Here is a 23413-nt window from a genome sequence, read left to right as displayed (position 1 = left end):
TGCGATCTATTGATTTCAATGATTGATACGTGACATACAAATGGAAACGAGTCTCTGCAATTTGGACTACAAGTGCTTCATTGTAATGTCAGCCTTTACATGTAGACTACATTATTTCTGGTACATACAAATATGCATAGACAAATGAATAAAAAAAAGTGATGCATTTCATTAAAATTATAACAACAGTAACAAATTGCACATCTTTCTGTAACTTGACTCATGGTCTCTGTCTCAAGAATTCACTATTAAAGAATGTTTTTCAAAGTTCTGTTCCCTCCTCATGAACAGAAGTGGTTCAATTTAAGCAAATTTAAACATCTGACAGAAAAAAAACTACAGTACAAGCAGTGTCTTGCCCTTAAACATCAAAGACTAATATATATACATATACAGTATATATAATTGTATTCCCTTTCATTTTGGGCTGAAAAATGACCCGGACATGTTCATGTTCTGTGAGATTCAACAAAAAAAATTAAATGTACAAAGATGCCTACAGAAAATTATTGAAGCATATGTTTAAATGCATACTGATAGCAGTGAATTATAGAGCATGTTCCCTTTTTACTTGTCTTGCAGTTTTCTTGATATGAAATAACAAAGGAAGGGTTTTAAAGATTTATACCCACCACTATAATGTACCTAATTCAAAGATAAGCAGCTACAGTGCAGGAAGTTTACTATATGTTTAAAGAATAGAGCAGCAACAGCATTTTGCAGGATAATCCTTGGTGTAGACCTTGTGTTCAACTCCATAAACAAAGTAAATGTGAGTTTTCTCATTCCAGGTGTAGTGCACTCGAGTGATAGGAATGAGCTCAATGGTTTGTTTCTGGAACAACAATAACAAATGCAGAGTTAGATCCCAATCCACAAGTTGTGAATTTTAACACAACTTTAAAACAACTCCAAATCACAAGATCTTCAGATGCAAACTGGCAGTGAGTCAAGAAGTCATTTATTTAACTTCCACAAGAGCAAGAAGCAGAAAATGGCCTTAAAGAGACAAGCGCAACTTTGGTGTTCCACCAATCAGAAGCAGTGTTTGATTTGTTTTGGCATTTATGAAATATACTCTACCTGTTGCAGGATATGGCAGGTGGTGGAGAACTGAGCCTGATGTTCCCTCACGGCATTTTCAGATGCTGAATTCGTAGAGCTGTCTGGAAAACCCACAACTGGATAAACCTGCAGTGTGTGGGGGTTGACACATTTAAACAACAGGAAATGGAGAGTCATAGCTAAACAAACATGGTTATGTTGTAAAACTCTTGCTTTATTCATATGAGATTTGAAGAACCCTACCGAAGAATATTTAAAGGGGTCATATCATACATTTTCTTATCTCTTCAACATGCTTGACTACACCATGTTTCTGGATATATGCCAGGTTATAACACTCCTCTACAACATTTGATCATTATTTGATGAATTGCTACTGCCATGATTAATAGAAAATGTACACACATCTCTTTTAAATAAAATTCAGGGTCCCGCTTTATATTAGGTGTCTTTAACTACTATGAACTAACGTTAAAATACATCCAATACAATATATTTATTGTGTAACTACATGTTGTTCTGCAAAATTCTCAAAAGATTCACATTTGGAGCTACTGTGGTTGAGGTAGTGGTAGGTTTAGGAGTAGGGTTAGGGGTAGGTATTAGGGTTTAGGGAAAGGGTTAAGTTTAGGGTTAGATTTAGGGTAAGGTTTACAGTGTATTTGCAATGTAATTACAGATGTAATTTAATGTAGGTACTTAAAATGTAAGTACACTGCAACAACACATATTTACATATTAAGTACATCGTCAAATGCTTAAGTACATTGTAGTTACCTAATACCTAATAAAAAGTAGGTCCAAATTCAGTCTACCGCCTGCTTTCCTCGGGCGGTAATAGTGCATTGTTTATTACGTCAGGCAATTAGCACAGAGTTTTGTGAATAAAATTCAATCTACAATAAGCCTAATTAACATAAAAAGGTGCATTGAAAGGAATGACAACTACTTAATTTAAATACTCAAAACACAATGCTATTACACAAGATGAATAAGATGTAGGCTTTTGCACTGAAAAACCACTTGCTAAAGGGCAGCAACTGTTTAGTGAATTTTCATTTTAATGAATTAGAGAGTCCTGAAAGTCACACTGTGTTTTCATAAACTCTTTATCTCAAAAGATCAAGCTAAATTTGATTCCTCATTATATGATCCCTTTAAATCATGAGCACCTGGGGCAAACAAAATGATCTCACCATTGGAGCCATATCAGTGCGGAGAATCTCTCCAGCAATTTCATTGAGAAGTTCAACAGGGAATCCTGAACGCTTGTCAGTCACAGCCATATAAACATTGTTTTTCCTGAGATGATTAAATAGAGAGAAGAAAAACAGATTAAAACAATTAGCACATTCGCTCAATTTAGCTCACAATAGCTCCTCACAGAACTTTATTAACAGCTTGATAGTGTGACAAAATGTGTGTATGAGTAAAACAATGTTAGCCATGGTCTTCTTACCATGTAATTTTTAGCTTGATGAAGCAGAGCAACTTTCCATTCCCTTTGCAGGTTTTGCAGGTAAGTGAGCCGACTCCTCCACAGGCAGGACATCTGGGAAAAAGATAATACAGTGAATATTGGATTTTTACATAACATACCATGTGTTGTGAGTGTTTGTCAGGGCTTTGTTCAAATCCCTAACCCGAAGTTTGAGCAATGGTAAAACTGATGCTTGCCTTAGTAAATACCACTAACTAGATTTGTGGTGTTTGCCTATAGAAAACTTGGAAATCAAAATAAAAATGTTTTCAAGTCTGGATTAATTGCATTTTTAATGTATTTTAAATATATTAATAGATACAGACAAAAGAATTATGAGCGTCAATGAGCAGTATGACCAGGGTCAAAAATTAATGGGGGCTCAGGGCAAAAATGCCACTAAAATTCTAAATGTAAGGGCAAAAAATGCCCCCATAATGAGTTTTTCTGTGTTTTATTTTTAACATCTGATATATTTCTAAATATTCTATTTAGGGCATAGGTATACACAGATGAGATAAAACATTGTGACCACTCACAGGTGAAGTGAATAACTTTGATCATCTCCTAACAAGGCCACATGTCAAGGTCTGGGTAGATTAGATGGTAAGTGAACAATCAGTTCTCATAGTCAACATGTTGAGTGCAGGAGAAATGGGCAGGAGTAAAGACCTGAGCGACTTTGACAAGGGCCAATTTGTTCTGGCCAAACAACTCGGTCAGAGCATCTCTGAAATTGCAAGACTTGTGGGGTGCTCCCGGTCAGCAGTGGTGAGTACCTACAGACAGTGGTCCGAGGAGGGACAAACCACAAACGGGTGTTGGGCGCCCAAGGCCCATTGATGCGCAAGGGCAACAAAGGCTATCCTGTCTGGTCCGAACCAACAGAAAGTCTATTGTGGCACAAGTCACAGAAAATGTTAATGATGGTTACGGGAGGAATGCGTCACAACACACAGTGCATCGCACCCTATTGTGTATGGGGTTAGGGTTGGGTTTAGGGTGTAGCTGCAGACCGGTCAGAGTGCCCATGCTGATCCCTGGCCACCGTCGAAAGCGCCTACAATGGGAACGCGAGCGTCAGAACTGGACCTTGGAGCAGTGGAAGAAGGTTGCCTGGTCCGATGAGTCCCTTTTCGTTTACCTGGGGAAGTGATGGCACCAGAATGCTGAACCAGAACTGTGGGAAGACGACAAGCCGGTGGAAGGGAGTGTGATACTCTGGGCAATGTTGTGCTGGGAAACCCTGGGTCCGGCCATTCATCTGGACATCAATTTGACATGTACCACCTACCTAAACACTGTTGTAGACCAGGTACACCCCTTCATGGCAATGGTATTCCCTGATGGCAGTGGCCTCTTTCAGCAGGATAATGCGCCCTGCCACACTGCACACATTATTCGGGAATGGTTTGAGGAACACGATAAAGAGTTCAAGGTGTTGCCCTGGCCTCCAAATTCCCCTGATCTCAATCCGATTTAGCATCTGTGGAATGTGCTGGAGCAACAAATCCGATCCATGGCGGCTCCACCTCGCAACTTACAGGACTTGAAGGATCTGCTGCTAATGTCTTGGTGACAGATACCACAGAACACCTTCAGAGTCCATGCCTCAGTGGGTCGGTGTTGTTTAGGTGGCACACGGAGGACCAACAGCATATTAGCAGCATACATAGGTCATAATGTTTTGGCTCATCAGTGTATATTATTACACATATTATTTCATAAAACATAATCGTATGTTAATAAATTGATTATATTGAAATATTTGACATTACTTTTTATATGATTGGAAATTATATGCCCTTATAAAGGTAAAACAATGCCCCTAATAATCAAATCCAGGGGGCAAATATTGCCCCAAATGGAAAAAGCATAGCCTAACATGCATAACCTGACTTTAAACGTGCTAGTGTTTTATTTGTTTTTATATGTTCCTGTTGTCTATTTTAACTCCTGTTTTAAAGTGTATGAAATTTCTTTTAAAACTGTTTAACTTCCTGTCACTGGAGGTCACATGACAGGAAGTAGGAAGTGTTAGTCCCACTTCATTGTATATAAGGAAGCAGCATGGTTCACTAGGCCTACGTTTGTTTGGCCGATGATCATTGGGTGTCTCATTGTGGAGTAAACAACTAGTGGATTGTATTGCTATTATACTTACCTTTCTGAGATCTCACATCACATTTGGATTGTTGCACTTTGGACTGTATATACACTGGGGAACACTTTGCACTAACAGTTGGACTCACAAGAACTGTTGGGGTATTGTAAAGAGCCTATACTCTTTTGCAGACTGTAAGAGTCATTTGTAAATATTGAAAAGTATTGTATGTTCACTGTACATATTATAAATACACCTCAGTTGAATTACATTTTGTTGTTTATTGTTTCCTTTATTTCATACACCCTCTTTTCAGTTTGTGTAATGCAGTCAATGCAGCTGATTGTTACATCTGACACTGGTTGTGACACTGACCCATGTAAAATATTCAGCTGAGTTTAGATAGACCCCTTACCTCATTATGCCACTTCCTTGACATGAGCGGCAGCGTTCACCATTGTGTATCCTACCTGTCCCATTACAGGCTCCACAACGAGTCTGTAAGCAGAAAATATCATAAATCAAAAGTGATGGGGTAATACAGCAGAAGGGATTCAAGAAAATCAACATCTCAGCTTACCCTGCCTGAATTTACACATCTTCTGCACGCTGATCTTCCGAGAGTCAAGCATGAATGACAACCCTGAAATTTAGTTTCAACAATTTAAAAATGAATCAATCAAACGGAATCATATAGTCATCTGCAACATGATCACACTGGGAATCGACATTCTGGAAAAAATTTTAATCAATTCAAATGCATTCACCTTAACATGTAGCACTTCTTGTAGTGTGTTGCATGAGTAATCTCCAATCTTCAACCAAAGAGAGCGCATGTTACACCACTCCATATCTCTCTCCACTGGCTGCCAATTGATGCACGTATCATATTCAAGGCTCTGATGCTGGCATACAGAACAGTCACTGGGTCTGCTCCAGCATACCTAAAATCATTTCTGCAGAGCTACGGGCCCACTAGAAGCCTGCGGTCCGCTAAGGAACGTCGCCTTGTTGTACCATCACAAAGAGGCACCAAAACACTTTCCCGAACTTTCGGCTTCATCATACCACGTTGGTGGAATGACCATCCCAACTCCATCCGTGAAGCTGACTCACTTTCTGTCTTCAAAAAACTGTGAGTTTTTTCAATGAGCACTTAACCAGTTGCACTTTAATCTGTTTTGAATGCTATTCTGATGCTAGTGAAACTTTGTAATATGGCACTTTTCGTACCACTGTCTCCTTGAGATGATTCGCTTATGTTTTCCTCTTTTGTAAGTCACTTTGGATAAAAGCATCTACCAAGTGAATAAATGTAAATGTAAGATGTGTTCTGATCCCATGAAAAAAAGAAAGTAAAAAAAAAAAAAAAAACAGAAGGCATTTTTACTCTAATATTACATTTTCACTCCACTGACAGTTAGGTTTGGGTTTGGGTTAGGGAGTGTGGTTAACAAAATCTGCATTCTTGTTGACTGTACTACATAATTTATAACTAAAATACAACTCGTTTTTGGCGCCACCCTGTGGACATTTCACCTCAACAACACTTCCAGCTTCGGCCAATGAGGGCAGTGTTTTATATTTAGGTAAGCACAGATCGATTTCGCAGCAGAACTTTCGACCTACTGTTGCCGAATTCACAGTGTGATCAGTATTTTATAAGAATATGTTGAATGGAAGTCTCCAAGGACTTTTACTTTGACAGTGGATGTGTTAGGAACACGAACGGCTTTCTTGCAGTCTTGGAAGAGGGCAGGGACGGGCACAGGAATGCTCCACGGATGAGGGGCCACTCCATTAAATCCATCGACCACCTGACCTGATAAAGTTAAAATGGTAATTAATAACTTTTATTCATCTCATTTTTTCAGTCTGTTCTTTCTGTAAACAAGACAGATTAGATCTTGACACACCATTGTATGGTTCACTGGCCCACTGAGTTGTTCTCGACTCGGTAAAAGTTTCCAATCGGTACTATAGGAAGAAACAGGCATCCATATGTGAGCACCTGCAAATAGAAACAATTGAGGGAAAACTTGTGTTGTGTTAAAGTTCATTCTGACCCGATATGTGTTGAGAGACTGCAGGTCTGTGAATATCATCTCTTTGGCTGGTTTAGAGCTGTAACAGCATTTGCTGGTTGCATAATTTATGAAGGCCTCCTGTGCGAGTTCTTCATTGACAGCAGGAATGCTGTAGACATGAACATAAACTTTAGTTGGCCTCAATGGGCCTCATTCACATTTCATGCATTTTCACGCGTGCAAGTGACGTGAAACTTTAATGCAAACTTTTCCCAAATAACTCATGATTTATCAATCATTTTTAACATGTTCACACAAGAAATCAACATGCTACTTCCGAATGTTCTGCCGAATTACTAACAAGCTCCATCCCCGATCAGACAAGTTTGCATCAAATGTATTCATGATTGCATGTGGCACTACTGAGCAGCCTCAGAGGCACTGGCTATAATCCTATGGAAACCAGCAAAAAATCCTGCTCACGTAAACAATGGTGAGTGCAGTTTTGAGGCTTCATTTTCACTCTCTAAGTAAATGTTTACTTCACTGATGGTTAGGTTTAGGGTTGGATTAGGGAGTGGAGTTAACCCTCTGGGGTCTGAAGGTGTTTTGGGCCTTGGAGAAGTTTTGACATGCCTTGACATTTGTGCTTTTTTCAGTTGCTTAAAAACATATTAATGGCTAAAGTCTGATAACACTGTATTCAGCACAAACTGGGCTATAATAATATGTGAACAACGTTGTCCATATTTGTATTTTTGAGAAAATAAAGTTTATGCGTGGTTTTTGAAAAAACAAAAATATTAAGTCACTGAAATAAGGCCATATAACACATACTAAACATTTGTTCACAAGACTTTTGAGAACTGGATCTTGTAGCCTAGAGTTTTTGCTATACAATGATGTGAAAACCAACCTGATCACTCATTCATACAAAACAATATAGTCATTTAACTTTTGTAAGACACTTTTAGTGTTAGAAAGGCCATATGCAAGAAGGCGTGGATGATCATGAATATTGATGTGATTCACACCTAAGGAGACAAAGACCCCTCCCCAGAGAGAGAATGAATGTGAGGAGACTTAATGATTGAATGTATTATTTGTAGCTTATTCACAAAATCGAGTTTAATTTAAAAGAAGTAATCTGACTATACATTTTCTAAACTTTAGACCTACACTACCATTTAAAAGTTTTAGATCTGTAAGATGTTTTAATGTTTTTAAAAGAAGTCTCTTCTGCTCACCAAGGCTGCATTTATTTGTTCCCAAATACAGCAAAAACAGTGATATTGTTTAATTTAACAATTTAAAATAACTTTTCTATTTTAATATATTGTAAAATGCAATTTATTCCTGTGATCAAAGCTGAATTTTCAGCATCATTACTGCAGTCTTCAGTGTCACATGATCCTTCAGAAATCAATCTAATATGCTGATTTTCTAATATGGGCATATTTACAGCACATTTTACACATTTATACCTGAACAGATATTTGCAAGCACAAGCTTCGTTGATGATAATGAGGCAGCATAAACACTAGTTAAAATATAATCTAAACATTCATATTATTTTTATATCATATTACATATCATATTTATATCATGCAGCATACGATCCTAACTCCATGATTCTCATCATGATGGTGCCACGGATGGCTGCCTTGGTGTGGAGCTCCTCAGTTCTTTTGTTGTTTTTGTTTGTTTGTCCTGTGTTTAGTAATCTTTTTCCAGTCAGTTTTAACAGAGACGAACTGCTGAACATTCGACAGCATGTATCAGACAAACTTTTCCCGGTTTTCGAATATTCAGACATTTTGCTAGACATTTTGGTTGGAGGCGCAGCTCTGCTGTTCAAGAGACGCAGGCGAGGGAGACGAGCCGGTGCGCTGGTCAAACTCCATCTGCATGGATTTCAAACAGCACTGCCGAGTATTCACTTAGCGAATCTCTGCTCTCTTCCTAACAAAATGGACGAACTACATCTCCTCACTTGCACAAACAAGGACTTTTCAACCTCTGCTGCCTTGTGCTTCACAGAAACCTGGCTGAGTGAAGCCATTCCGGACAGCGCGTTACATCTGTTGGGCTTCCAGCTGTTCAGAGCGGATCGCATCGCGGAGTTAACGGGGAAAACGAGAGGCGGTGGAACATGCTTTTATATCAATGAAAGTTGGTGTACAGATGTAACAACGTTACGGTGGATGTGCTGTCCTAATTTGGATGTGATCTTTATTAACTGTAAGCCTTTCTACTCGCTGCGGGAGTTTTCCTCGTTTATTCTGAAGAGTGTGTATATCACACCAAACGCGTGTTTCAACACAGCGCTGCAACAGCTGGCTGATCAAATCACAGACATGGAACAGAAAAATGTACAGAAATTAAAATCAACCAAGCCAGTAGTAAGGACTGTAAAGAGATGGACCAATGAAGCAGAGCTGGAACTACAAGCCTGCTTCGACTGCATGGATTGGAGTGTTTTTGAGGCTGCAGCCACAGACCTGGACAAGCTCACAGATACTGTGACATCATATATCATTTTCTGTGAGGATATGTGCATTCCTACTAGGACTTACTTAAAGTTCAACAATGACAAACCGTGGTTTACAGCAGAGCTCAGGCAGCTTCGTCAGGCCAAAGAGGGTGCTTACAGGGGTAGGGATAAATTCTTGTACAATCAGGCCAGGAACACACTGAACAGGGAAATCAGAGTGGCTAAAAGAACATACTCTGAGAAGCTGAAAAACAAGTTTTCAGCTAACGACCCTGCATCAGTGTGGAGTGGAATGAAACAACTTACGAATTACAGGACTCCTGCCCCCAACCCTGTAGGGAACCAACAACTGGCTGATGACCTGAATGTGTTCTACTGCAGATCTGAAAGGCCCAATCTCACACCCCACACCCATTCATTCACTTCACACAAACACCAACACCTCCTGCAACCCCCCTTCTCCCCCCTCCTGCTACTCAACCTGCACTTAAGATCTGTAAAGATGATGCGAGCCACTACTTTCGGAAACAAATGACGAGGAAGGCTTCAGGCCCAGATGGTGTCTCACCAGCGTGTCTTCGATCCTGTGCTAACCAGCTGGCCCCCATCTTCACACAGATCTTCAATAGATCACTAGAGCAGTGTGAAGTCCCATGCTGCTTCAAATGCTCAATCATTATTCCTGTCACAAAGAAACCAAAAATCACAGGACTTAATGACTACAGACCTGTCACCCTGACGTCTGTGGTCATGAAATCATTTGAGAGACTGGTGTTGGCCCACCTGAAGAACATTACTGGACCCTTTCTAGATCCCCTTCAATTTGCTTATCGAGGATGATGCAGTCAACATAGGATTGCATCATATCCTGCAACATCTGGACAGACAAGGGACATATGCAAGGATCCTTTTTGTGGACTTCAGTTCAGCTTTCAACACCATCATCCCAGCCATACTCCAGAATAAATTACACCAACTCTCTGTTCCCATGTCTATCTGTCAGTGGATTACCAGCTTTCTGATGGACAGGCAGCAGCTTGTGCGACAGGGGAAACTCACTTCTAGCACCTGTACAATCAGCACTGGTGCCCCCCAGGGATGTGTGCTCTCCCCACTACTCTTCTCCCTCTACACCAATGACTGCATCACCAAGGACCCCTCTGTCAAGCTCCTGAAGTTTGCAGATGACACCACTGTCATCGGCCTCATCCGAGATGACGATGAGTCTGCATACAGAAGGGAGGTTGAACAGCTGTCTGGTGCAGTCAAACAACCTTGAGCTGAACACGCTCAAAACGGTGGAGATCATTGTGGACTTTAGGAGAAACACCCCAACACTGACCCCCCTCACCCTTCTAAACAGCACTGTGGCAGCAGTGGAGTCATTCAGGTTCCTGGGCACTACCATCTCACAGGACCTGAAGTGGGAGACCCACATTGACTCCATTGTGAAAAAGGCCCTGCAGAGGTTGTACTTCCTTCGCCAGCTGCGGAAATTCAACCTGCCACAGGTGCTGCTGATACAGTTTTACTCAGCAGTCATTGAGTCTGTCCTCTGAACTTCAATAAGGGTCTGGTTTGGTTCAGCTATGAAATCAGACATCAGAAGACCACAAAGGACAGTTCGGACTGCTGAGAGGATTATTGGTTGCCCCCTGCACCCCCTTCAAGAACTATACACTTCCAGAGTGAGGAAAAAGGCTGGAAAAATCACTTTGGACCCCACTCACCCTGCCCATTACCTTTTTGAACTGTTGTCTTCTGGCCGACGCTTCAGAGCTCTGAGCACCAGAACCGTCAGGCAAAGGAACAGTTTCTTCCCTCAGGCTATCCATCTCATGAATGGATCCATCATGTGTGTATGTATGTGTGTGTCTGTACGTATGTGTATAATTAGTTTAATTTTTTATTTTTTATTATCTATGTCTTGCTGCTGTTTTTGTATTGTTTTTGTATTGTTTTTGTATTGTTGTACACTGGAAGCTCCTGTCACCAAGACAAATTCTTTGTATGTGTAAGCATACTTGGCAATAAAGTTTATTCTGATTCTGATACAATTTAAATACCTGCTTTAGCCAAAACAACATTTAAATGTAACAAAACTTGCCTATTAGGACATATTTCAAATTTCAATACTCTGAATCCTGGCTGGCAAGTCTGGAAATAGTCCAACTAGTAAAAGATGTACATGTTTATATAAAATAGCGTGTCAACTAATGTACGTAAAACTAAATGACTTACTCATCCGAAATTGTATCCTCGGCTGGATCAAGTCGCTCTTCAAAATGCAATCGTTTCTTGTCGGATTCCCGCTCTTATTCTGAGGAAAATGTGAACTCTCTGTCACTATCCAGGACCATCTGAAGAGCTTCCTCACCTGTGTAGCGTGCCATCTTCCAAACGCACAGGAAAGTGAATGAACTTGATGCTTTTTAAGGCACTGTTGGGGGCGTTTACCATTTGCACTGATCGCCTCAGCACATTACTGTATGAATAGTGCGCTCTGCTGGTGGGTGTAATCTCATTATAGATAATGAGCTGAGACAGGAGAAACTGTACATCGCTTGGTTTCATACAGATTACATTGCAGGAGAATATTTGTTTTAAATTTGAATTGTTTTATTTAAAAGTAGACATTTTAAGCTTTCTTTAAACATATGTTTCATGTTTGTGTGATAAGTATTCGCAGAGTTTCAATTCATTTTTGTGACGTGTTTCAGAAAGGTGCTGTGGAGACAGAGACGGCTGAAAGCGCACCCTGTATATTTTCTTTATTTTACAAAAACACAAGGTTTTGTTGTTATTGTGAGTGTACACAAATAAAAGTAGACCCTTTATAGTCTCTAATGATGTCATACACTTATCTGTATGCCCAAAAAAAAGAGTATTTTAAGTTGTTTCCGCTGTTATGAGGAAAAAATCCAGTAGGATGCGCCGGCGCATCTGTCGACCCCAGAGGGTTAATAAAATATGCATTTCTGTTGTTAACAGCATAACATTATTTAACTAAAAATACAACTCACTTTTGATGCCATCCTGTGGATATTTCTCAACACTTCCATCTTTGGCCACTGGGGGCAGTGGTTAAAATTCTGATAAGCACAGACTGATTTCAGCAGCACAACTTTCGACCTCCTGTTGCCAAATGTACAGTGTGATCAGTCTGTAAGTTCACACTTAAAGTTAAAATTTAGAACCAAATAAAACTATGAGTGTGTTTTCTGCAAATCACTAACTGAGGGCACATGCTGCCTTATTTAGAAAAATCCGGATTTATCAATACTAAACGGAGGGTAAAAAAATATTAAGGTGTTAAGAATCTGGAAGAAAAGTTTGTGTGAGAACCTTTTTTGCGCAAATAAGTACACATCCTGTATGCAATTTTTAATGAAAGAGTCCCAATATTTTTTCAGCTGTCACTTAGGAGATTTTATAATTTTCAAAAATTGATTGTGAATTATGGACTGTGTACTAAAGTTAGGGCTGCACAATTAATCGAAAAACTAATTGCAATTACGATTATGGCTGCCACGATTATGTAATCGTGAAAACTGATGATTGCAGCGTTCAATTCAATGGTCTCTATTTACAGCATGTTTTTAAGCAGCGGTTGAGTATTCTAACCAATCGCTAACATGTCCGATGAGCAATGAAACGTCAATGGCCAATCAGAGCCGCTTAAATTAGTCCTCCGTCCTATCAACAATGACAATTGATCCTAATGCGTAAGTTTTAAACCGTCTGAATGCCCAGATGCTTGCTTTATGTTCCACCTCTGTCGCGGTGTCACATAAAAATTAATACTGAAGAAACATCACCTGACACTCGAAAAGAAACTGTAGAACAAGAGCAAAAAGCACTTGGAATTATTCTGGATTCATTTATTGCATATTGCACCGCTCGCTTTGAACGTAGATGTTAAATACACTGCAAATGAGCAACACGACAAAACTAAAATGCTCCCGTTCTAATCAAGGCATAGATGCGGTGTAAATAACTGATTTATTATGCTGATTAGACAGCTTTGTTTTTAATGAGAGCATTAGCGAGAGTGCAGAACTTTGTGCGGAGCGTCACTGAGCTTGCGTAGAAATGCAGGTCTCAAACAGTGTAAACCTGTAGTGAGTGACAGCATTGATTGTAATGGGACAGTTTGTCGTGTTGCTCGATTTCTGTGTACAATTTATTAAAAATGTAATAACAGTTTTGTTTGTCATGTTAGTAATTGGGCCAATGTGAATTTGATTTGTACAAAGTAGCAATAAAACAATTCAGCTTAATTGCTCTAAGTGTGTTTTGGAGGTGTAGCCAACATAAAGAATATGGCATGAATAGCATATTTCAGGAATCACCGTCATTGTCATTGAGTCTGCTCTAATAAGACCCATTTGCCACGCAGCTGGTATTAGTAGATTTAACATTTTCACAAATCGCACAAACTCCGATTGCATAATTTCCAAAGTGCAACCACTGAGGCCAAAAATGATCTAACGATGATCTTACACAAACAAGATCATTAAAGATCTAACGGGATGAATGGTCCCCTATCTCGCCACCAAAGGGCTTACTGAACAGAGTAACTTGGTCAATTTAAATCGGCTGTTAATAAGTTTAAATATTTAATATGTCATATTAGTTACTGTACGTGGACTTATAATTTAAGCAGTGAATTAGCAATAATTAAATTTATTCGATACCATAGATATCCATTTAAAATATTTGTTTTTGTCCTAACATTAACAAACATTATTACAATATTTAATGCTTAAAAGAAACTGGAGCGCAGCTCATATCCACCATTGAAATCTGTTACTCTGAAGAACCGCACGGTTACTTATTTTGTGACATCACGGTAATTTAATATTTTAATCGACATTAATAATCGCGATTACAATATCAAGGGCAATAATCGACAATTATGATTTTTGCTATAATCGTGCAGCCCTAACAAAAGTGTTGCTCAAAACTATTATAGCTCTTCTCAGCAAACACGGGGAGATTCACTAAGGATGAATTTCGCCCACTGATAGCATTGTTTATTTGGACACGCTGTCTGCGTTGTTTTCGCACCTTGAGTTGTTTTCACACCAGAATAACTAAAGGCTTAACTAATTAATTATGCAAATCAGGTACCAGCTAATAAGCCAAATACGCCCAAAATGTTAGTGCTGAATGCAATGAATGTACGCTACTTGCAGCTCAGTTTTGATTGCTAGGTTGCGGAGAATGCAGCACACTACCAATATATGGCATATTTTTATGTGACTATATATTATTAGCATTACTCTATCACTGCAATCCACACTTGAATTGGCTCATTAAAATGCTGAACACCCAGACTGATCTCACTGTGAGTTCAGCGACAATTGGTCGAAAGTTCAAATCGTTCTTTGCTCACCGAAATGTAAACCAATGGTCACAGTTGCCAAAGCTGGAGTTGTTGAACGTTTCGGCACATTTTGTATTTAGTTGTAAATTATGTAATACAGTGAAGAGAAATACATATTTTATTAACCTTAATCCCAAACCCCAACCCTAAACCTAACAGCCAATGGAGTAAAAACATTATTTTAGTAAAATGCAACCTTCGAAACACATTCACCATTGCTTATGTTAACACGATTATTTCCTATTTTCCATGGGACAAGAACCCAAGTTTCTGAGGCTGATCATGCAGTAGCGCCACAGGAAAAAGTTAACACAACTGATGCAAAATGTCTGACTGGTGATGCAGTTTGCCAGTAACTTGGCAGAATGGTGTCGATGTAGGTATACTGGATTTTCGATTTCCCATGTGATCATGTTGCAAACCCATGTAATGTGCTCTGCATAGTTTTGTTCAAGTTCTTTTTCCAAACATAACCTGTCCATGCATCCTATACTGTTGCTTTCACCAAGTGTAAGATTAATTGGCACCAAAGTACAGTAGTTTTAACTGACACAAAGCCGAGATCCCAGGTGTAATCTAAGTACAGTAAATCAATCAAGATTCCTTTGTTAATGTAAAACATTACAAGAAAATTATAAATACATAAGAACTGGTAAATCCATTATCAGAGAACAAAAATGAGACAAGAACAAGGAACAAGAACTTAAAAAACATCTAAAAAAAAATCCCCAAAACTGTTCAAATAGGACTCTTTGTCCATATATCATCCATCATATGTGAAATTGTTGTCATGAATCATTTAATCATATAAATGCTGGAACTCTTACTCAAAGTGTCTTGCTGGAGCGCCGGATGGAGCTTGTGGATATGGTGGTCCCGCTGGTCCAAAATCTGATGGTGGAATAACTGTGGATATAATAATACCTCACATGAGTAATTTACTAACTTTTTAGTCAACATGGGTTGTTGCAAAACAGTGAAGTTTGTTCTCACCATTAGGTCCCAAATTCTCATATCCAGGAACAACAGGCATTAAATCCGCTGGAGGGGCCGATGCCCCATCATCAGCCAGGTCCTGATCTGTGTAATGTATAAATCACAACCTGGTCACTTATTTCATCATAATATTGTATTATAGAACTCTTTAAACAGGCATTAAAGGTGAAGTATGTAACCTTTTTGATCTCAAAATACATTCTACTATCAAGTGTTTTGTTCATTGACAACTATAAGTAAGCTATTCAAGGGTTTACATCCACCAAAAGTACAAACACTGAGCCTCCCAGGTACCATCACAACATTGCTGTTTATATTTTGAGCAGCCCGCTCAGCCCCATGCATCTATTTCTAGCTCAACCTATAGCGTGAGCTTTGGGCATGGCTACCTGTAGTAAGCTGTTCATCTGGGAGAATATGAACATCCATGGCAGACGTGTACAGACGAAAATAAATTTAGCTTCGCCAAAATTTGAAGACATACTAAAAGACAGAGACAGAGAACAGAGTGAACATTGGCGTTGAGTTAACAAGGTGGAGGACTTTGAGGGAATTTTTGGGGTTCGATGGAGATGGCAAACTTCCTGAGTTGCTTCTCGACAAATAAGCTACACTCAAGGTATTGCCACACCAGTTCGCTCACTATTGTCAAGCTCCAGATAAATTCATAAAATACTCAGAATATGTATCGTTAAGCTTAATAGTAAACAGAAGAACCATCTTACCTCATGTGCTGTATACCCCGCACACACAGCTGCTGTTCAATCTGGCAATGTTAACAGACAACCCGATTCCTCTGCCTTGCTTTTTGTCCGGTGTGTACACTACCGGTCAAAAGTTTTGAAACACTTGACTGAAATGTTTCTCATAATCTTAAAAATCTTTTGATCTGAAGGTTGTATGCTTAAATGTTTGAAATTAGTTTTGTAGACAAAAATATAATTGTGCCACCATATTCATTTATTTCATTATAAAACTAAAATTTAATTAAAAAAAAAAACATTTTCAAATTGATAACTTGGACCAAATAATTAAGAAAAGCAGCCAATAAGTGCCCAACATAGATGGGAACTCCTTCAATACTGTTTAAAAAGCATCCCAGGGTGATACCTCAAGAAGTTGGTTGAGAAAATGTCAAGAGTACATGTCTGCAAATTCTAGACAAAGGGTGACTACTTTGAAGATGCTCAAATATAACACAGTTTTGATTTATTTTGGATTTTGTTTAGTCACAACATAATTCACATAGTTCCATTTATGTTATTCCATAGTTTTAATGACTTTACTATTATTCTAAAATGTGAAAGAAAAAAATTATAATAAAGAATGAGTAAATGTTTCAAAACCTTTGACCGGTAGAGTATATGTTATTCATTACGACGTTAAACATTTATCACCTTTTATTTAGTATGGCCTACTTGTTCATAGGGAATCAGAGAGTGTGAAAGGGTGTAATGAGTCTGGGTGTTGGCTAAGGTTGTTTGAAAAACATTTTTGTCATTCTGTTTGGTGCCACTAGTAGAGCAGAAATGACATACTTCACATTTAAAAGAATAGTTCACCCAAAAATGAAAATTCTCTCATTCAATTACCCTGATGCCTTCCCAGATGTGTATGACTGTCTTTCTTCAGCAGAACACAAATGAAGATTTTTAGAAGAAGATAGAGCTCTGTCAGGTCCTTATAATGGAGGTAAACAGGTGCCAGCACTTTGACGGTACAAAAGTCCTATTTAGGCAGCATAAAAGTAATTCACAAGACTCCAGTTGATCAATGAATGTCTTCTGAAGCAAATCGCTATGTTGGTGTAAAAAATAAATTGATAATTAAAACGTTATTAACTTTTAAAAAGCACTTCTTGCCAGCAGCTGACGCATCGCGTCGCATGAGGTAAGTTCAGAATTCTAAAGCGGCGCTTATTTACAACAGAAGAAGGAACGTCATGCGAGAATTCGGCCATTTTAAACAGCATCAGAGCCCTGGATGGAAGTGGCAATTTAAAGTTAAAAATGTTTTAATTATCGACTTGTTTCTTACATAAACGTGTCGATTTAGAAGACATTCATTGATCGGCTGGAGTCTTGTGAATTACTTTTATGCTGCCTAAATAGGACTTTTGGACCGTCAACGTGCTGGCACCTGTTTACTTCCGTTATAAGGACCTGACAGAGCTCTGTCTTCTTATAAAAATCTTAATTTGTGTTTTGCTGAAGAAAGACAGTCATACATGTCTAGGATGGCATCAGTGTAAAGTGAATAATGAGAGAATTCTCATTTTTGGGTAAACAATTCCTTTCACATTTTTACGTGAAACCTCATTAAAATGGTAAATATTTACTCTAATCAAGTATAATTACTAAAATACTTATTCAATAAATATATCACCTAAATAAGATGCAGCAGGGCAGGATTCAACTGCCTGGACCTCATCCTGGTCACTGTAAAATAATAATATGAGAAATATGAAATTTAACAATGTTATAGTACATATTAGAGCATCGCAATGCCTATTCTCTAAAAATGTATTTATTTAAACTGTGTGTTTTGTTTTGTTTTTTTCACGTCAAAATCTGTATTTTAAGCTGCCAATGACTTTTTTATAAAGTTTGTCATCTTTTGTTCGGGATATGTCACAAGACATTTCAACACCTTTTCACGCCGATAAAGATTCTAGTATTTATTAGGACAGTGTCTTATATGTCTCACTAAATCGCTGCATTCCTTATCATTTTATTAATTTTGTCATAAATACCTCAGTAACTGCGTCCTGTCCATCCTCGCGAGCGTGTTGAGTTTAACTTTCGCTTTCAGAGAATCGAGAGTTAAAGAGGAACAACCCGATTCAGTGTGACCTGAGATATATGGAGTTATATTTGTGCCACAATTCTGCGCGCACAAAATTATATTTTGAGCGCAAAAAAAAAAAAAAAAATGTTCTGCGTGCGCAAGATTATATTTTGAGCACGCAAAAAGGTATTTTGCACGCAGAGTGGGTAGGAGGAGAAAGCACAATTCACATTCAAATAAAATGTATGCAAGCGCAAAATTTATTTTTGTTTTCTCAAAATTAATTTATCTTTGCAAGAAGTTACATTGCTTTACAAAACTGAGTTCAAGCACATACAAAATAACTTTTTGTGTGCTCAAAATGTCATCTTGCACATGCAGAACATTTTTTGTGCGCTCAAAATATAATCTTGTGCGTGCAGAACATTTCTGTGCGCTCAAAATATAATCTTGCTTGTGCAGAAAGTTTTTTTTTCTTTTTTTTTGTGCACTCAAAATATAATCTTGCGTGTGCAGAAAATTTTTGTGCTCATAATATCATCTTGAGCATCCAGAATGTTTTTTTTTTTTTTTTTTTTTTGCACTCAAAATCATCCTGCACATGCAAAATAACTTTTTGTATGCTCAAAATATCATCTTGTCCATGCAGAACATTTTTGTGCGCTCAAAATATCATTTTGCGCAGGCAGATCGTTTTTTTTTTTTTTTTTTTATTTAATTTTTTTTTATTTTTTTGCACTCAAAATATCATATTGCGCATGCAGAACATTTTTTGTGCGCTTAAAATATCATATTGCACGTGCAGAATTGTGGCACGTATGTAACTCCATAGAGTTGTTGCTAACTATTCATAGACTTCAGAAGACTTTTGACATGTCATAAAGATATGTCATCATAATGTTAATCTATTTTGTGTTACTTTTTTTTTTTACAAAATCCAGACAATAGATGATTTATCTATTTAGCCTTTATTTCCTGGGAATCGAACCCATGACTAAGGCGTCAATAACGCCATGCTCTACCAAAGCCCAAGAAAACAAACACAATAGTAATACCATGGTACTGTTTTGTAAAGGAAGAAATTAACGATGTAGAGTTCTTACACATTTTATTTATCTTGGTTTCTCCATTCCACAAGTGTTTCTGGTTTTATTTATTTTTTACCTAGATTCCAATATTTAGCATGAGTTGAACGATGTACCAGAAACAACATACGATTATCTAAAAAAAAAAGAAAAAAAGAAAAAGTTAATTATATAATATTCAGTCAGAAAAAAGCTACATTTTTTTTTAAAGAATTTATTTCTAAATCCTGCTTTTTGTTTTAAAAATAATAATAATAATAATAATAAATAAAACTATAGGTTTAGGTTTTTAGTTAATACATTTGCTTTGGTGAATATGAAATTTGACAAGTAACAATGTATGATTAATAATAAAATACTACACTTTTTAATTTATTAACGTTATATAAAAAAGCAAACCTAATACATTTACAAAAATCTTTATATATATATTATTGGAGTACCACAAAAATTGCAGTGTGAATTTATATCTATTTTAAACCTTTTAAATAAGTATTTTTTGCTATGTAATCATTTAAATAACATTTCCTTTATTAGTTATATCATGCTTTAGAGGCAACGTCCAACTTTTTTTTTATTTTTATTTTTTTTATAATTTTTTATTCAAACAGTACAAAACAGGCCTTACAAATAAAGCTTTCATCACAAAGTATCAAAGAAACAGAGCAGCAGCAAAAACAAACAAACAAACAAAACATAAAGACAAAAATTCAACATTGTAAATGAAATTCAACAGCAGTGCTGTTGCAGACGGAAGCATTTGAGAGCGTTCCGTTCCTGATATTATTTCCGGGTGTTTGCTGCGTCACTTCCTTCTTTTCTTCAGGACTGTCTTCTGTGGAGACAGGCTGAACGGTGAGCGGAATTAAAATCTCACTTCATCCTTTCAATCGCTTATTAAAATAAACTGTTTTGGAGGCATGATACTGTATTAGTATTAATTGTATTCGTCTCGGCTGGTATTTTTAGCCATAAAGCGAGCGCATATAAAATATTCATATGAAATGTCACCCACTGTCTGTTTTGGCGGCCATCGGTGTGTTGCAGTGTGTGAAACAGTCATGTCGATTTAACTTTACAACAAAGTCCGTTTAATTTTATGTAGTTTGTTTGACATTAAATAATTGGTGGTATGGTAATTGGTATGGTGATATGGTGTTGGGCGCATGTGTTTGAATGCATGCATGTTTGAGTTTAAATTCTAACCAGCTTTCCGTTTCTGATTAATTACATAGTTTATATGCTCTTTCTTGATTTAGCCAGTCTAAGCAAAGCATTTATTATAAAGTATAATTACCAGATGATAAATTAAGGTATTGATGTGAGTCTTTGATTAATACCGGCTTCTTTAACCCTTTGTGCGTCAATAAAAAGTTACTCAGATGTCCTTAAGAGGACAAAAATGTCCCTGTAATAAACTGCCATAATATTATTTATTAATATTATTTTCCACTTTAAATGAGTGTTTTTTAACCAACATTAGTCCTGATCATAACTACCAAATATTCATTCATTTTCAGTATTTTAACACATTAAATGCCAGTTTGTTTATATAATGCCACTGTTTCTTCACACACACACACACAAATTTCACAATGCACACTCTGACATCCATACCAACACACACACAATTTTAGCTGCATCATTTATTCAGTTGTCCTGCAGTGCTCTATAATACAGCAAACAGAAAATAGGAAAAAAGCATGTATTTGCTCCATAGGCTAAACATGAGAAAAATGGCGCCATCTGGTGGAAAATAAATACATTTTGAAGCCAGGGCTCCGGAATGAACGTATAATATCATAGAATTCATGATTTTATGCTTTAATGGCACTGGGATCAAATATTGCAGTTTCAGTGGGGACATTTTTGTCCTGAGTGTAACTATTTTGTGTACAAAGTTTATTATAGATGTATTACAGGAACTGAGGTTGAAATATCAAAATTCCCCCCAAAATACACACCTTTGGCAAAATGTATGCAGTTGGCAAAATTATTGAAAAGATAAATGTCCCGAAGGTCGCACAAGGGTTACATTTATGCATTATAGTATGTTTTGTCCTAAATAATTTAAATGTAATTTCTCATTCATTTCTGCATTTGTTCACTATGTAGTCATCATGGCAGCACTCAGGCCCCTCACCAAGCCCAAGATCGTCAAGAAAAGGACTAAGAAGTTCATCAGACATCAGTCGGATCGTTATGTCAAGATCAGTGTAAGAAATGGGATTCCCACGGTCAAAGTTTTAAAATGAATATACTTGCTTGTGACTTTGGCACAGCGATGAGTATGCTGAACACTGTGTACAAAATGTTGATATGCAAAGCACTTTTGCTTGCGTACTTTTCAACTAGGGCTGTGTCGATACGATCAAATATCGATATATATCATTATTGGATCCATGTATCGATATTTTTTCAACTATGTTTATTCATATCAGCACACTTACGTCTGAATACATTTAATGAGCTCACAAAGAGACAAAAACTTGATGTTTCGAGTGACATCAGTAAATAACTGGAATATACCCAAATGAACTGAAATTGTAATTAATTTGTAGACTAATCCGATTATGAAATCGTGATGTATCACAATATATCGAATTGTGACATGTATTGCAATACGTATCGCGAGGTGCCAGGCAGTAGACCTTTTTCACAGACTGATGACGCGTTTCTGCCTTTAATAATTTTTTTGTACATTTCTAACATTATGTATGTTTAAAAAAATGAATTACCACAGCTGCGGGGGGATTTCTATTTTAGCTGCTGAGTGAGTGACTGTAAATTTGGCATCGTCTCCCATTTTACTGTCTTAATCCACCGCTCTCTATTTTTTTTTTTTCTTCTGGAAAGTTTCAAACATAATAGTGGATTTTTTTTTATATTGATCTTGGAGCAAATGGGTAAGTGAAAATATTTGCTGTGATCTCCCATTGACTCCCATTAATCGTTCTCGAAGTTTACCGGAGTGTGGAAAAGGTCTATATCCAGCCCTATTTTCAACCACCTGCATTTAGAAGTGAACTGGTAGTTGATTAAGTCTTCTGTAAAAAAAAAAAAATGGGATATAATATGCAATTGCTTTGTAGAAAAACTGGAGAAAGCCCAGAGGTATTGACAACAGAGTGCGCCGGCGCTTCAAAGGTCAGATGTTGATGCCCAACATCGGTTATGGAAGCAACAAGAAAACTAAACACATGCTGCCCACTGGATTCAGGAAGTTCTTGGTCCACAATATCAAGGAACTTGAAGTCCTCATGATGAGCAACAAGTAAGAGCAAAAAGTTTCATAGTGGTTTCATTTTACCACCTAAATGAAAGGATATGGTTAGTTGTGTGGTTATAATCATAACTAATAGTGTTGTAAAGTTTAGAAATATCTATAGCTCCAGGATCATACCTGCTGAATTGACTGTATTCTTGTCAGGTGTTGAATTTGGAGGGAAAGCGTGGCAGAGGAAATGCCCATTCCACCTCTAGCTCTCTCCATAGCCAGAAGGTGGAAGATAATCTGCAACAAGTGACTAGCGCTTGTGTTCGGACCTCTTTCTGAGAATAGGGTTCTATAAGACTTGAATGTAAATGTATAACTTGAGTTTGTCGTGAATGTTTTTGAATGAAAAGTGTTTTTAAATAAGACATGGTAACCTTAAGGTTTCTTTCTCTGTAGGAGCCATTGTGCAGAAATCGCCCACAATGTGTCATCAAAGAACAGGAAGCTCATTGTGGAGAGGGCCGCTCAGCTGGCCATTAAGGTCACAAATCCCAACGCCAGACTGCGCAGCGAGGAGAACGAATAATCTGGGTGTCTTGTTGTTTCAATAAAGTGAAAACTGTAAAACCACAAAATGCATGTGTATCTGTGGAATTTCTTTTTGTCTAATTAATGCAAATTTGAAGCTTTGACAGTTTTTAGGTCTTTATTTTTTTTACAACAAAATTGTAAAGGTCCATCACATTTTCCATAACCACACAAAACGGTG

General features: G+C 37.6%; 2 protein-coding genes across 3 annotated transcripts; one reads left to right on the top strand and one right to left on the bottom strand.

The window, feature by feature from the left end:
- Nucleotides 1–18455, bottom strand: LOC127438198 (protein SSUH2 homolog). Of its 2 annotated transcripts, XM_051693589.1 has the most exons (14): nt 18308–18411; nt 17941–17993; nt 15945–16038; nt 15553–15639; nt 15387–15465; nt 6716–6845; nt 6566–6626; nt 6350–6471; nt 5230–5292; nt 5065–5147; nt 2525–2617; nt 2262–2367; nt 1084–1191; nt 1–835 (listed from the first exon to the last, which is right to left on the bottom strand). In XM_051693589.1, the coding sequence occupies exons 3-14, from the start codon at nt 15982–15984 to the stop codon at nt 692–694; spliced, it is 1116 nt and encodes a 371-aa protein (XP_051549549.1). In that variant the 5' UTR covers nt 15985–16038; nt 17941–17993; nt 18308–18411; the 3' UTR covers nt 1–691. The 2 variants fall into 2 exon arrangements, with proteins under 2 accessions (XP_051549549.1, XP_051549548.1); XM_051693588.1 differs by lacking the exon at nt 15945–16038 and having other exon boundaries at nt 18308–18455.
- Nucleotides 18456–20215: 1760 nt separating this feature from the next.
- Nucleotides 20216–23279, top strand: LOC127438210 (60S ribosomal protein L32). The gene is made up of 4 exons (XM_051693620.1): nt 20216–20282; nt 21543–21643; nt 22520–22701; nt 23101–23279. Exons 2-4 carry the CDS (start codon nt 21548–21550, stop codon nt 23228–23230), a joined length of 408 nt encoding a protein of 135 aa, XP_051549580.1. The 5' UTR covers nt 20216–20282; nt 21543–21547; the 3' UTR covers nt 23231–23279.
- Nucleotides 23280–23413: the final 134 nt, after the last annotated feature.

The sequence above is a fragment of the Myxocyprinus asiaticus genome, chromosome 49 (genome assembly GCF_019703515.2).
Source record: "Myxocyprinus asiaticus isolate MX2 ecotype Aquarium Trade chromosome 49, UBuf_Myxa_2, whole genome shotgun sequence".
In the NCBI taxonomy this organism is placed as follows: domain Eukaryota; kingdom Metazoa; phylum Chordata; class Actinopteri; order Cypriniformes; family Catostomidae; genus Myxocyprinus; species Myxocyprinus asiaticus.
This window is presented reverse-complemented; position numbering and strand designations above follow the sequence as displayed.